The sequence below is a fragment of the Octopus sinensis genome, linkage group LG11 (assembly GCF_006345805.1).
Source record: "Octopus sinensis linkage group LG11, ASM634580v1, whole genome shotgun sequence".
NCBI classification, from domain to species: domain Eukaryota; kingdom Metazoa; phylum Mollusca; class Cephalopoda; order Octopoda; family Octopodidae; genus Octopus; species Octopus sinensis.
In genome coordinates, this window is record NC_043007.1 from 29812477 (window position 1) to 29827526 (window position 15050).

The 15050-nt window shown below is 37.6% G+C and overlaps 2 protein-coding genes across 4 annotated transcripts in view; one reads left to right on the forward strand and one right to left on the reverse strand.

The window, feature by feature from the left end:
* LOC115217584 (dynein regulatory complex subunit 7-like) overlaps nt 1-1584 on the reverse strand; it is a 45191-nt gene extending 43607 nt beyond the window's left edge. Inside the window, exons 1-2 of one of the 3 annotated variants that reach the window (XM_036507279.1) lie at nt 1481-1584; nt 974-1306 (exon numbers count right to left, since the gene is read on the reverse strand). In XM_036507279.1, the coding sequence (XP_036363172.1) occupies nt 974-1233 (260 nt within the window). In that variant the 5' untranslated portion in view covers nt 1234-1306; nt 1481-1584. Of the gene's footprint in view, nt 1-973; nt 1362-1480 lie in introns of those variants that run through there. The other 2 variants (XM_036507281.1, XM_029787336.2) reach the window with 2 other exon arrangements.
* Nucleotides 1585-4665: 3081 nt separating this feature from the next.
* Nucleotides 4666-14045, forward strand: LOC118765363 (multiple coagulation factor deficiency protein 2 homolog). The gene is made up of 5 exons (XM_036507288.1): nt 4666-4795; nt 9172-9406; nt 10434-10517; nt 10830-11014; nt 13053-14045. The coding sequence occupies exons 2-5, from the start codon at nt 9282-9284 to the stop codon at nt 13199-13201; spliced, it is 543 nt and encodes a 180-aa protein (XP_036363181.1). The 5' UTR covers nt 4666-4795; nt 9172-9281; the 3' UTR covers nt 13202-14045.
* The last annotated feature ends 1005 nt before the right edge of the window (nt 14046-15050 follow it).

Below are 15050 nucleotides of genomic sequence, written 5' to 3' on the forward strand. Positions count from 1 at the left end.
TTCCAGCTTTACATTCTGAGTTCAAATTCAGCCTATATTGACTATGCTTTTCATCCTTTCGGGGTCAATGAAGTATCAGTCAAAGATTAGGGTCGATGTAATCAACTAAACCACGCCCACAAAAATTTCAGGCCTTGTGCCTCGAGCACAGACGATTGTTATTATTATTATTATTATTATTATTATTATTATTGTTATTATTGTTATTATTATTATTATTATTATTTTATTATTATTATTATCATTACTACTATTATTATTACTATTACTATTATTAACTATTAAGCAGGCAAAGTTGTTTTGTTGTTTTCAGCTGAAATTCCAAACAAAGAAAATTCCATAAAATCGTTTCGTGATAATAGTGGTAGTGGTGGTAGTGGTGGTGGTGGTGGTGGTAAACCAGGAGTCAGATTAAATCAAGCACACAAGGCCATAGTCTGTTTGACGGGCTTCGATGGAGTTTCCATTTAACAAATTTCACTTAAGGCTTTGATCAATTAGAGAGTATGATAGGAAACATTTACTTAAAATATTTCACAAGATGGTCAAGGCTGGAATGTCTTTGGTCACAAGTTGTTTTGATCAGGCTTGACCTGTGACTAAACAACAACACAATCACCAGCCAGTACCCTACACAACAGACAAAATGAAACCCTAAAATAACCAAAACAGATGTCGCCTTCAAACACGAATCTACATTCCCGAATGACCCTAAGGCGAAAGGGGCCACTTGGCGGACGGCGGCAGGGAAAACTCGGGTAAAACTATTAAAAAAAGAGTAATTTCTTATGCGTTGGGGGTGGGTGGACTTAGCTAATACCTTACTTTATCGCCCCCAGGGGGGTAAAAGTTGATAAACGGACTGCAACAGGATTTGAACTCAGAATGTAAACACTCGTAACTAATTAGTAGACTCTATTTTGATCAATACTCCCGCTGCTCGGTTTATCCATAATAAATAAGTGTTTCTTGCCTCGGTGTATTGTGTGGTGCCTGAACTACGATCTTGGACAATGTTTCCATTAATCCCTCAAGTCCACTCGTCGTGTCAACACTTCCAAATTCTTCGGATTTAAATCCACCCTTCGTCGATTCCTCCTCGTCGTCGCCGTCCTCCTTCGTCTTGGCACTCAAAACGGAACTCGACACAGCATCGACTTTCTTCTCTTTGGATTCAGCAACAGGAATCGGAACCACTTCATGCTTCACTTCTGGATCTGATGCGGAGGCCATGTCAAAAAACGGGGGGAGGTCTTCGCTCGTAATCCAGGAATTGAGCTATCTTCGTTAATAATTATTAGTGTGTGTGAGTGTGTATGAATGTATGTATCTACGTATGTATGTGTGTATGTGTGTGTGTATGTATGTATGTATGTATGTATGTATGTATGTGTGTATGTGTGTGTGTATATATGTATGTATGTATGTATATGTATGTATGTATATGTATGTATGTATGTATGTGAATGTATGTATGTATGTGAATGTGTGTTTTTTTGTATATCCACTTTTTTCTAGTATTTATCTTATTTATATACAGGTTGTCTGGACAAGAAAAGCGCCACCATGATGTGCGTTGCTAAGCAACACGATGCCAAGATAATTGCAGTTGAACGTGTTCTATTTAAACAACCGATATTCTGTTATTCTGGTTGACGTACGCGCGCGCGCGATGCACCCTGGTGACGGAGACAGTGGGATTGTGATTCAAGGGAGGTAACTCCTGCATTAAATTTTTCAGGACCCGAACGACTTTTATATGACATGCTAGAAATAGCAGCGAAGTACACCTCGAAAGATATTCCAGCTTCTTAGAAAGAAGGAATTTCAAACACATTGGATGATGTACATCATGAAATACAAAAAGCTGGGAAGGTCACATTTTCCGGTTTTGCTCAATGAATACTCACCTAGGGCTAAACAAACAACAATAAGCGTACGAGAAGGCCGAATAAAATTATTGTTGATGTTGTTACTATTGTGTTTTAGCCCCCTACTCAGCAGATCTTTAATCAAAGACAATCCAGCTATGGCCATCCTATCTAATTTAAGACTTCATTATTTAATATAACCTTCGTTTATAGGTAGGTTTAGTTGATGCTTCTTGCAGGTCAAACGACCGTGTAGAAGCTCTCAAGATTTTGATGATGGCGACCACAGTGGAGACAGACAAGGTGGACTTAGTCAATATGAGAACTTGTACATCTCTGTACAGTAGCCTATGTGGCTAATGCGGTTCTGGTTGTAGTATATGTGTCTATTGTGTTAACTGATAATAGTAGTAGTAGTAGTAAAGTTGGGGGTTGATTGTTGTTCTTGTTTAAGCCCATGTTGACCCTGATCAAAACAGACTTGTGTTTAAAGTCAATCCAACCATGATCATCCCGTCCTTTATTTTCAAACATTATCCTCTGTGTTCTATTTTAAAATAACGTGTGTTATTCAAGGAAAATTTAGCTGCTATTTCTAGCAAGTTGTGATTATAGTTCAGTCTAAATCTGATGTTTGCGACCCAGTGGGTGTGTGGTGCACCTTCGTTGTAACAGGCCCCTCAAGTCCCAAACAGATTGGTAGGAATGGAACTTTCAAGACATTCTGCTTTTCCCTAGTTCCTGGAATTAAAAAATCCCTTCTTCCCTCAAGTCAGAATTAATGAAAGTTTTGGGCTCTCCTCCTTTATTTCTTGGAAATAATCAACAGGTACCCGAGCATGCTCTTTCTCTCTCTCTCTCTCTCTCTGTCCTCTCTCTCTCCCTCTCTCTCTGAATATCAGAATATTATATGAGAGAAAAAATTGCATGCTGTAAAAAATGAAAATCAGGTCCTAAAAGTTCCTCATAGAAGCACCTAAAACTTGAAGGATGTGTCGGTTTGACTCTAAGAAATAATGGTATGTGTGTGTGTGTATATATATATATATGTGTGTGTGTGTGTGTATGTGTGTGTGTGTGTGTGTGTGTGTGTGTGTGTGTGTTTGTGTGTGTATGTATATGTATATATATGTATGTGTGTGGAGGTGCAATGGCCCAGTGGTTAGGGCAGCGGACTCGCGGTCGTAGGATCGCGGTTTCGATTCTCAGACCGGGCCTTGTGAGTGTTTATTGAGTGAAAACACTTAAAAAAAACTTCACGAGGCTCCGGCAGGGGGTGGTGGTGATCCCTGTTGTACTCTTTCACTACAACTTTCGCTCACTCTTTCTTCTGTTGGCCTGCTCGCTTAGCCAGCGGGGGTGGCGTCATTTGAAGGCTAAAACAATGCAAAGCGCATTGTGACCAGCGATGTGTAGCAACATCTGATAGCCTGGTCGATCACGGTGATATATATATATATATATATATATATATATATATCTATATGTTGTGCTTGAGAAGACTCATAAAGCCAAGTGAAACCGTAATCATGGCCATTGCTAGTGTCACGTAAATGGCACTCATGTCGGTGGCATGTGAAAGAAGCCATTACACCCTTGGTGTTGTTGTTGGTGTTAGGAAAGGCATCCAGCTGTAGAAAACCCACGCCAAATCACATTGGAATGTGGTGCAACTCTCCATCTTACCAGTTCCATGCCAGCATGGAAAGCATACATTAAATGATGATGATGATGATGATATATTGCACTTAGAATAGATTTTGTGTGAGAAGGTTGAATGCTGTTATTTCTCATGAGATGATAAAAGTAAAAAAGAAAAAAACCTTCTTGAGTCATTCCAACTTACAAGGGCCATTTTCCTGGTTTCCATAACATATGTGTTACCCACCTGAATGGGATGCTGGTCCATCGCAGGATTACTCATTTTTTTGGCGGCTAAGTGGACTGGAGTGACATAAAATTAAATGTTTCACTCAAGAACACGTGTTGCCTGGTCCGGGAATCGAAATCACCATCTTATGATCATGAGTCCAATACCTTAACCACTTAACCACACTTCTTACATGGATTCCTATATCAACTCTTGTTTATATCACTGACAAGTGATAACCGTCCACCACGGCTGCTGGAACTGTCAGGTGACACGACTTCACCGTTCCTTGAGCTTCTCAGTAACAGAAATCCAGAAGAGACAACAGATGCTTCCTCCATCAAATGTTATATAAAATATCTCAGTGTCTATTCGGTCACTGGTGCCACAAACAACCTGCGAGCTTATCAAAAAGTTAATCAACAGCGACGGAAGCTTGGTTATTACCAAAACGTAATCCTTAAAGCGAATGTTGTGTCGGGACACGACGTCCCTTTTATTTATGTTTCCTTTTAAAATCAAGTCAGAAGTTATGTAGGACATTGGGGAAAATTGTAATTTTTTCGGATCAAAATGGTTTAATCTTTGTAGATTAAGAAGCAGCAAAAAGAAAAAAAAAAGTAAATAAAATGCCTCTCCACATTTACAATCACCAGCACAACAACAACAACAACAGCAAACCAGTTCTCTTGACGCTGCTCACATCTTCCAGGTTAACCCCCCCCCCACACACACACCTCATCTGTCAGATTCGTTTTGACATCTTAACATACCTTGGCAGTGAGAATTACCTGAGAAAATTACTGACAATTGATGTATAGGTGGTGGTGTTGGTGGTGGCGGTAGAGGTATGATAGTGGACTTGGTAGAGGGGTTAATATTGTTAATAATCATGCTGGTGGTGGTGATGGTGGTGGTGGTACTACTGCTGCTGCTGCTGTTAATGGTGGTAGTGGCAGTGGTGGTTACTGTATGGCCAGACACTCAGTCAGCCCAGATCAACATCACGGACACACAGACACACAGACACTCAGTGGGATGGAAGACACAAAAAGTAAGATTCTAATTGATTTCATTCTCTTTATTCATTTTTAACTGTGTATTCTGGTGTATATGTACATACACACACACACACATACATACATATAGATAGATAGATACATGCATGCATGCACGCACAAACACACACAAATGTATGTAAAGCTATATATATATATACATACACATTTGTCTATGTATGTATATACTTATATATATGTGTATATGTATGTATGTTTGTTGCTTAATGTTGGGAAAATGAGAAAGAATACATATAGAGCATGCATACATACATATATACGTGTGTGTGTGTATATATATATATATATGCATATATATATATATATGTATATATATATATATATATATATATATATATATATATATATATATTATATATATATATATATATATATGCAGACATATATATATACATGCATACATACATATATATATATATATATATATTATAAAATTAATTAATTAAATTAATAAATTAATCAATTAATTAATAATTTTACAATGTAGATTGATACGTTAAAATAACCTTTATAGGTAAAATTATACAAATATTCTATAATTATAAACATAATTATAATTAGGGGTCAGCTAATTACTTCACCACATACCGAATTTAGAAATAGGAGTTAAAGATTCCTTTTCTACTTACTACTGTAAGAATCTCCCAGACAGTACCTACGTAAAAAAGAGTGTTACTGTCTGGGAGATTCTTACAGTAGTACATGCATATATATATATATATATATATATATATATATATATATATATATATATACACACGCACACACATATATGTATATGTTTTTTTTTTTATATGGCACTCTGTCGCTTATGACAACGAGGGTTCCACCTGATCTAATCAATGGAACAGCTTGCTTGTAAAATTAGTGGCTGAGTATTTCACAGACAATGTATACCCTTAATGTAGTTCTCAGGGAGATTCAGTGTGACACAGAGTGTGACAAGGCTGGCCCTTTGAGATACAAGCACTACTCATTTTTAGTTGCTGAATAAATTGAAACAACATAAAATAATATATATGTATATATATATATACACAGCTTGACATACATTTGCCTATGTATGTATGTAAGTATGCATGTATGTGTGTATGTATATATATGTGTATATATATATATATATATATATATATATATATATATGTGTGTGTGTGTGTGTGTATATATATATATATAATATATATATATATATATATATAAATAAAAAATAAAATAAAATGAAATAAAATATATATATATATATATATAAATTCAGATGAATATGGTACTTAGGTTGAGGCACCAGAATTTATTATGGTATTATCCATACAAAATCAAAATAAGCTGATTAAAATCAAAATAAGCAACAAGGATATCCAGAGGTAATACAGTACGATCGTTTCATGCAACTCCATTTAATTGAACAATGCAATCATTTCATTACATCAATTTAAAATGGAGAGCAATCTTCAGCTGCACAAAAACATAGAATTTAATTAAATTAGAAGTTACTTCTATGCTGAAGTGGAGACAACATGTTCTTTGTCTATCTCCTTAACTTCTTGGAGATTTTAGGTATAATTATACTAATGTGTCCATCTGTTCTAATTTAATTAAATTCTGTGTCTTTGTGCAGCTGAAGATTGCTCTACATTTTAAATTGATGTAATAATTGCATTGTTCAATTAAATAGAGTTGCGTGAAACGATCGTACTGCATTACCTCTGGATATCCTTGTAGCTTATTTTAATTTATATATATTTATGTACATTTATATATACGTTTATACAGACATGTATGTGTATACTTACATAAATATATATATATTTATATACATTCATGTGTGTGTGTGTGTGTGTGTGTATACATATACATACACATATATATGCACATATGTTCATATGTTGTCAGTGGATTTGGTAGATGGAAAGTGAGAAGTAAATGTTTAATTAATGATGATGATGAGGAGGAGGAGGATATAGCTGTTCCTCTCATCATATGTCACCCTCTTTCATTACCATGTCTGAAAACAAAAAACTCCCTTTCCTAGTTTTCTTTGAGGTATTCAATCCCTTTGCAAGTTGCAAAGTGACCCACTGGTGTTGGTACCACAAAGAAAAGCACCTCCTGTACTGTTGTAAAATAGTTGGTGATATGAAGGGCGTCCCTTCACAGAACCATTCCAAAACAGACATTGGACTCCCAGACTCCACCACTTTGAACGGTTTGGTGCTGGTCCTCATTGCCACACTGAAGTTGTTGTTATATATATATAATGAAATTATTGTATACAGTGCTCAGGTGCACCACAACTTGTCAGAAAGTGCGTATAATGTACATGCAGTAATGTACAAATGTCTGGAAAGCGAACAATGCATGAGTCAGGTACATGCTTGTGTGTGTATGGAGGGGAGAAAATTGGGTGTAATGTTGGCAAATCTCAGAAAGCATGGAAGTTTTGAAGGATGCAGTGCTCTGACAACTAACAACTGATGCCAGCAGTTTGTTCCATGCTTCAGCAACTCTCAGCGTGAAAAAATGTTTCCTAAAGTCATGGGAGCTGTGCTGTTTTCTTACTTTGTAAATATGTTCACTGGTGTTAGACAGGTGGAGTTTGAAAAGTTTATTGTTGTTCATAACCTGGACCTTGCTGAATCAACTCAACCATCCTAATGGCATTTGCTCACCAGAATTGTTTCTTTTCTTTGTCCACAGAGGACACGTCCCCCAACAGAGGCCTCTATCTCTTTCCCCTCCCTGAACAGGAAGGACTCTGCCGCATTTAAGAAGCTAATCATGTCTGATTCAGGGTGGTTAGCAATGGGAGTTACAACTGCGTCACGACCTTTTGTCTCCTGGTCCAGATTTGAACCTGTCATGTTGATGTTGCCAGTTAATAGGAAAGAGGAAAGAGAGAAGGATCGGCAGACCAAAATGGCAGATGAACATCATCGCTTTCACTTGTGGCTGGCTTCCATTTATGGCCTGGTGAAATCTGTTCCCAGTGACCAGCTGTGGCTTGTATATACGAACACACACACACATGCTAACACACACACATGCTAACAAACACACACGCTAACACACACATACACACACACACTAACACATACACACAAGTGAATTAACTAGTATCTGTGTGTGTGGAGACAGGAAGTTGTAAAGAGGGAGTTGTTATTTTCTTAATGTCAATCAAGAATATAAAAGAGAATTGACTTAAGAAGACAAGGAGTGGAGGGTGGGAAGGGTCGGCTGCCTCCACCACCATTCTCTCTCTCTCTCTTTCTCCCTCCCTCCACCTTTGTCTGTTTGTACCTCACTCCCACCAACACTGCTTCATGGATTGAGGGGGGACACAAGAATCAATATTATGGCAACAAGAAAAAGAAAACTAAATTACAGAGAAGATGATGATGATGATGATGACAAGAATGATGATGATGATACTAATCAAGTTGACAATGATAATGATGGTTGCATTGTTAGTGGTGGTTTGGTGGTGGTGGTGGTGGTGAGGATGGTTAAAAAGACTAATTACAAGACAGTGGTGGAGCAAGGTTCAATTTATATCCACCCTGTGTGGTAGAAACAACAAATCAAAAACAAAAATAAAGTGTAATGATAATAATAATAATAATAATAATAATTATTATTATTATTATTATTATTATTATTATATTATCATCATTATTATTATTATTATATATTCTAATGCATTGTGGTTGTATTAACGAAAACGAAAATAATATTTTGATAATGGAAATGGCATTTTGGATTAGTTGGGCCAAAGTTTATCACATATTAAACAACAAACTCAGAAATTGACTTGACTTAGAAAACTAGCTCATGAATTTATATACACAAACATACACACACACACACACACATATATATATATTATGGAGATGTACTTGCATAGCAAGTGACCTGATCTGAGATCATGTGCTGGAACGAAAACAATTGCAGTGTGGAAGGTGTTTATAAGCCATTTAAGAAACACCTTCCACACTGCAATTGTTTGTATATACTGAGAACTGTATACAATAATTTCATTATATTATTATATATATGATTGACCGCTAAATCCACAAATTTTTTTTATTCTCTCTCTGTTTATTTTCTCATGTTCCTTTCTGTTGAAGAGCGTAGGCTCAAAATGTAAAAGACTTTCTCACCTTCCTGAGCTTCAAACTAATACACCTGTTTGTTGTTTATACACCTGTTTTATTCTTTTGTTTTTCTGTACATTTCAACTGTATATATATATATACATACAGAAGTATACATATTTATATTTATATATCTATGCATGTGTATGTGTGTGTGTGTGTATATATATAACATATATATATATTTCTTTTTTTAATTTCAGATAAAAATAAAGAAATTGACAAATAACTGACAAAATTCTTGGATTAACTCCCTGTTACAAGATCATCTCACTTTCTCCAGATTATCTCCTTGTTACTAGATTAAAAGAAGATGGAAGGGTCTCAGAAGATGATCCTCTTCTGGATGTTGATGTCAGTTATGGTGCTTCTTAGCCCTGGACATCGGATCAACACAGCATCAGATTTTTACCATTCTAGCGTCATCGAAGATGAAAAGTAAGTTGCCAACGTAACACACACAAGCCTGATGGGCAAACAGGGGCTACAAATGGGCAAACAGGGACAACAAATGGGATAACAAACGAGAAATAAATGTGAGGGCAAAGATAACATAAATTAAATGTAAAAATAGTATAACCCTGGGGACACGTTATGGGGATAAAACAGGGATCTAAATGGGGATTGGGATAACAAGATATTTGGGGGCAAAGTTTGTAGGGGTCAGTCTGTATTGATAATTTTTTATGTTAACCAAGATATTTTGGTGGGTTTCCATGATGGGTATAAAAGTTTCACGGTGAAGAAGTGGGGTGGGTCAGGTGGGTGGAATATGGACCACATGGATGTAGTGTGGATCACATGACTTAGTGTGGTGTGGTTCACATGGATGTACTGTGGGTCAATTAACTATTGAAAGTGACTGTGGATTGCCTTCAATAAGTAATCAACTTCGTTTTGTTTTGCCCCAGGATTGAAGGAAAGTACCACGGAATCACTGTTTTTGTGTCTGTTGACTGGAATTTTCTCACAAATCTCTATGCACTCTGCTCGACATCTACATGAGAGATGGTCACAGGATCAATTCTGCAGTATTATGATGTTCTTATAATACATGCGTGCACACACACACACGTGTGCTAAATCAGACAATGGAGCTTGACAAAGTCCCTTGGCTTACCAGTTCCTATCAGACCATCCAGCTCACACTAGCATAGATAAAGGACATTAAATAATGATGATGTATGTATGTGTGTATGTATGTATGTATGTATATATATATATATGTGTGTGTGTGTGTGTGCAAACAAATAGCCTCTAAATGAATATGGGTTGCCAGTCATATGTCGAGATGCTCCATCCTAAATAATCACAAAGCATTTTTATTACAACTGTCACTAAAGTAGTAGTTTAGTAGTAGTAGTAGTAGTAGTAGTAGTAGTAGTAGTAGTAGTGGTGGTGATGGTGGTGGTGGTGGTTGTGTTGTTGATAACTAATGTTGTGTTCATTGATGTTGTTGTTGCAGACATATCAGAAGTCATTTGCAAGAAATTACCAATATTGGCGAAAAGGAACTGAGCCCTGAAGAAATAGAATTCCATTTCTTCAAGTAAGATTAAATACAGTGAGTGTGTGTGTGTGTGTGTGTGTGTGTGTGTGTGTAGCATTTCTTTACTCTGTGTCTGCCACCAAGCCTTGAAAATCTGCCTCAGGAAACTCCTTCCAACCCATGCAAGCATGGATAAGTAAATATCAAAATTAGGTCGCTGATGCTGCTGCTGCTGCTGATGATGATGATGGTGATGATGGTGATATACACAGCAGTTATACAGACCAGTGTGTGGACTAAGGTCTGTTCTATAGCATACCCTCCCCCCTCCACCCACCACCAATCACTCCTCTCACTCTTTCTCTCTTCCAGGTTACATGACTTAAACAACGACACGCTGCTCGATGGTCTTGAAATCCTGGCTGCTTTGTTCCATTCGCAGCCAACGGAAGACATCGTGCCAGGGTTAAGTGAACAAGAAATGAAACTCAAGTCCCGAGATCAAATCAAGAAGATCCGTAAAGAGAGGCAGGAGAAAGTGATACATTATTACACAGGTAATACCACCACCACCACCACCACCACCACCACAACCATCACTACTACTGCTGCTGCCACTACTAATGCTACACTTTTGTCCCCCTCTTAATTGCTTCTCCACCCCCCTCCTATACATATAATCATATAAGAATCCAAAGTCAGAAAAAATATGCACTCGTACATTTGTCAATGAATTATGCAAATTAATCAAAGTTTGGGGTTTTATATGTGAAGGGCACGTAGCTTAGTGGTTAGGGTGCTGAACTCACAATCCTGAGATGGTGGGTTTGATTCTAGGACTGGGTGATGCATTGTGATCTTGAGCAAGACACTTCATTTCATGTCACTGTGTTGGTGATAGAATCCTTGACACGTGCGCAGAAGTGCTTTACAGTACGCCTCCCAGTTCTCTACATTCTGAGTTCAAATCCCACCTGCCTGGAGAAGGCAACAGGAAACCACTGCAATGGTTTCATCTCAAGACTAGCCATGGCAGTTGAAGCCCCAGTAATCTACCTGTAGGGGAGAGTACAGCTCCCCACCCCAGGTCGTATAGAGAGTGTTGAAGAAGGTTCTCATACACAGGACTTGCCCAAGACTGTAATAAAGATCCATTATTGCCGATCTTACCAATTGGTTCCAACAGATTGGTGAGATTAGGTGCAAAGGATCTATAATGCTGGATACTTTGGTCAATATATTACATATAAATATATTCTATTTTTATTCAGTCAGTCCCTTGCTGTTCTGGGTTTCTCCTGTGAGTGCAGGGGGTCCTCGGGAAAGTGGTAACTCCCTGGGCACCCAAAGACACAACTCAGGGAAGGCACAGACTGACTGAACCAGAATGAATTATTATTAAACTCTGCTTTTTTGTTGAATAATCTTTTTCTGTCAGTCAGCACTTAACATGTCTATCTTTTATTTTTTACTTGTTTCAGTCATTAGGCTGTGGCCATGCTGGGGCGACACCTTGAATAATTTCTTTAGTCAAATGAACTGACCTCAGTGGTTTTTCTTTTCTAAGCCTGGTGCTTACTCTATCAGTCTCTTTTACTGAACTGCTAGGTTATCGGTGTTGTAAACACACTAATACTAGTAGTCAAGCAGTGATGAGAGGAAAAACAGATGCATACTCACACCCACACACACACGGTGGGCTTCATTCAGTTTCCATATACCAAATCCACTCACAAGGCTTTGGTCAGCTCAAGGCTATAGAAGACACTTGTTCAAAACTCCATGCAGTGGGACTGAACCTGGAACCATGAGGTGGGGAAGCAAACTTCTTACCACACAGCCACTCCTCTCTCTTCTCCCCCTCCTTGATTCCTTTTTCTCTCTCTTCTCTGCTCATGTGACCGTTGGCCAACTGCTAGCCCTTTTGCGTCTGACCACGGTCACTGCCACATCAACCTTCTTCCCTCTGCTGTAAGGCTTAATTCCCAACACACCAGCTGAATTCAATTTGTCACCAGTCGAAAGACGCCTGTTGTTATGTCCTGTTATTACTATTATTATTGTATTTTTGTATTTATATTCATGTAACATCGTCTGTTTTTCCATCCTTGTTTTCTTATACATTCGATGCTTTTTTTCCAAGGAATCTAATGCTCTTAGCTTAGTTTTTCCTTGGGGTTGGCCAGATTGGAGCAATCTCAAGATTAATCAGCCGAAATTGCGAGGATGATCCTGTTCTTGACTGAAGATTAAAGGCTTCGAATGACCCGTCCGTATTTTTTGTATCGTCTATCTGGATGTTTTGTTGTCCCTTTTTGTATCACCTAGTTGTCCGGATGTTTTGCGTTCTTGTCCCATTTTGTGTTTTATTTTATATATACACACACACACACACACACACAGACAAACACATATAAACTGATGATGATACTGACATAAATATCTGTATACACACGTTCATATGCTTAATTGCGTGGAAACTAAAATTTCTGTAATAGTTATTCAGAATTCCTCATCATTGATCTTAGCCAATCATTGGAAATGTGTGTGTGTGTGTGTGTGTAACACTATTGATTGATTTCTCTCTTCCGACAGACATAATTGACGAAGTCTTTGAGAAAGATGACCTCAATGATGATGGTTACCTGGACTACATGGAATTTACCAGAACTCACAGACGAAACCAGAAGAGATTCAGTACCCCACAGGACAAAGAGATTCATGTCACCAAAACAAAACCATAATAAAAGATGAAAAGGAAACGGTTTTTTGGAAAGAGAGAATAAGAAACCATTTATTTGTCATCAACGACTATTTTTTTGTGGTTTCTTCTGTAATTCTTTTTTCTTTTATTTGTCAACAAAACCGAAACTCTTTATTCTGCAGAAGATTTTTAATAGAACTTCTTTAATATTTCTGATGAAATATTTTTAATGATTTTTAATTACAAAGTATAAATGATGAGTAAACATTAAAAAAAAATCGTTTTGAAGAGAAAAAGAAGCAGGGTTATTGGTGGGATTTGAACCACGTAGCTATTATTTTACTGGGCAATCATTGAGTAAGTTGGTGTAAGTGAAGGGGATCAGAGCGACAAGTTTCAACTGGGAAGCTTCCTCAGTATTCAATTATCTCCCTTTAACTGGTGAAAGAGAGAGAAAAAGAGAAAATGAGAGACTTCCCCCACCTCCATCTTCGTTGCTGTAAACACTGATTTACAGGCTTTTTTGTAATTTGGCTTATGCTATTTTTGTGTAAATCGAGGCCATCTTTTCTTTCAAATACATTAAAACCACAATAATGTTTTAGTTCCATGTTTTTTCCCATTTTGTTAGTCCTTTAGATCTAGTCTGGAACAAAAGCATTGCTAAATCCATTCATCCAGTTTCAATACCTCAGCCTCATCATCAGGATGAAGTAATTGTTACAACAAGCTGATCACACGCTTTACAGCAAAGGATCATGGGAATGCTGTTAAAACTGATAAAACCATTTCTACCAGTTTTAAAAATGGTTCAGCTGAATTAACATCTGTTGTCTCTGTATATTTTTATTTCGATATTAATTAACTTTCACTAATTAGTCTTCTCACTTTTTTTTCTCAAATTCTGTATAAAACATTTTAGTGCTGTCAACTGTTTTTATTTTTTTTTCTCATTTTATTTTGTGTAATTGTGAATGGCTCCGTTTTTGTAAAAGCACAGCCAATCCCCAAGGAAATCTGGTATTTGTGTGTTCAATGTTCATGTTTACACTAAAGTGCATGGCTACATGGTAAAATGTTAGCTTCCCAACAACATGGTTCTGGGTTCAGTCCCACTGCATGGCACTTTGGACAATTGTCTCCTACTATAACCTTGGGTTGACCAAAGCTTCATCATCATCATCATTGTTTAACGTCTGTTTTCCATGTTGGCATGGGTTGGATGGTTTGACTGACGACTGGTGAGCTGGGAGGCTGCACCAGGCTCCAATCTGATTTGGCAAGGTTTCTACAGCTGGATGCCCTTCCTAGTGCTAACCACTCTGAGAGTGTAGTGGGTGCTTTTAACGTGCCACTGGCAATGACAACACTTGAATGGTGCTTTTTATGTGCCACCAGCACAGGTGCCAGTCAGGTGGTACTGGCGTCAGCCACAATGATTTCACTTGTGAAAAGATTTGGTAGACAGAAATTGAAAGAAGCCCATCGTATCTCTCTCTCTCTCTATATATATATATATGTATATAGGGGTGGTCTTAGTGTCTGTGTTTGTCCCCTACAGTGCCTGACAATCTGTGTCAGTGAGTTTATAGCCATGTTAACTTAGCAGTTTGGCAAAAGAGCTCAATAAAATAAGTACCAAACTTGAAAAGGAAAAAACAAGGGGTTCATTCATTCAACTAAAAGTTCTTCACGACGGTGCCCCAGCATGGCCGCAGTCTAATGACTGAAACAAATGAAAGGATAATGACATTGGTTGACTGAAAGTATGTGGTTTGTTGTGTTGATGAAGAGGAGGAGGAGGAGGAGGTTGGTCATCTTGGGGTTTTATTGAGATGGATTCTCACTTTGGTGGTCATTCAGTCCATCGGATGTCAACTTACAAATCT

Excerpts from the sequence above, each read along its gene's own strand:
- LOC118765363 (XM_036507288.1), top strand. The coding sequence starts at position 9,282 with ATGGAAGGGTCTCAGAAGATGATCCTCTTCTGGATGTTGATGTCAGTT. Across the intron at positions 10,518-10,829 it reads ATAGAATTCCATTTCTTCAA|GTTACATGACTTAAACAACG; the intron begins GTAAGATTAAAT and ends TCTCTCTTCCAG. Across the intron at positions 11,015-13,052 it reads AGTGATACATTATTACACAG|ACATAATTGACGAAGTCTTT; the intron begins GTAATACCACCA and ends CTCTTCCGACAG.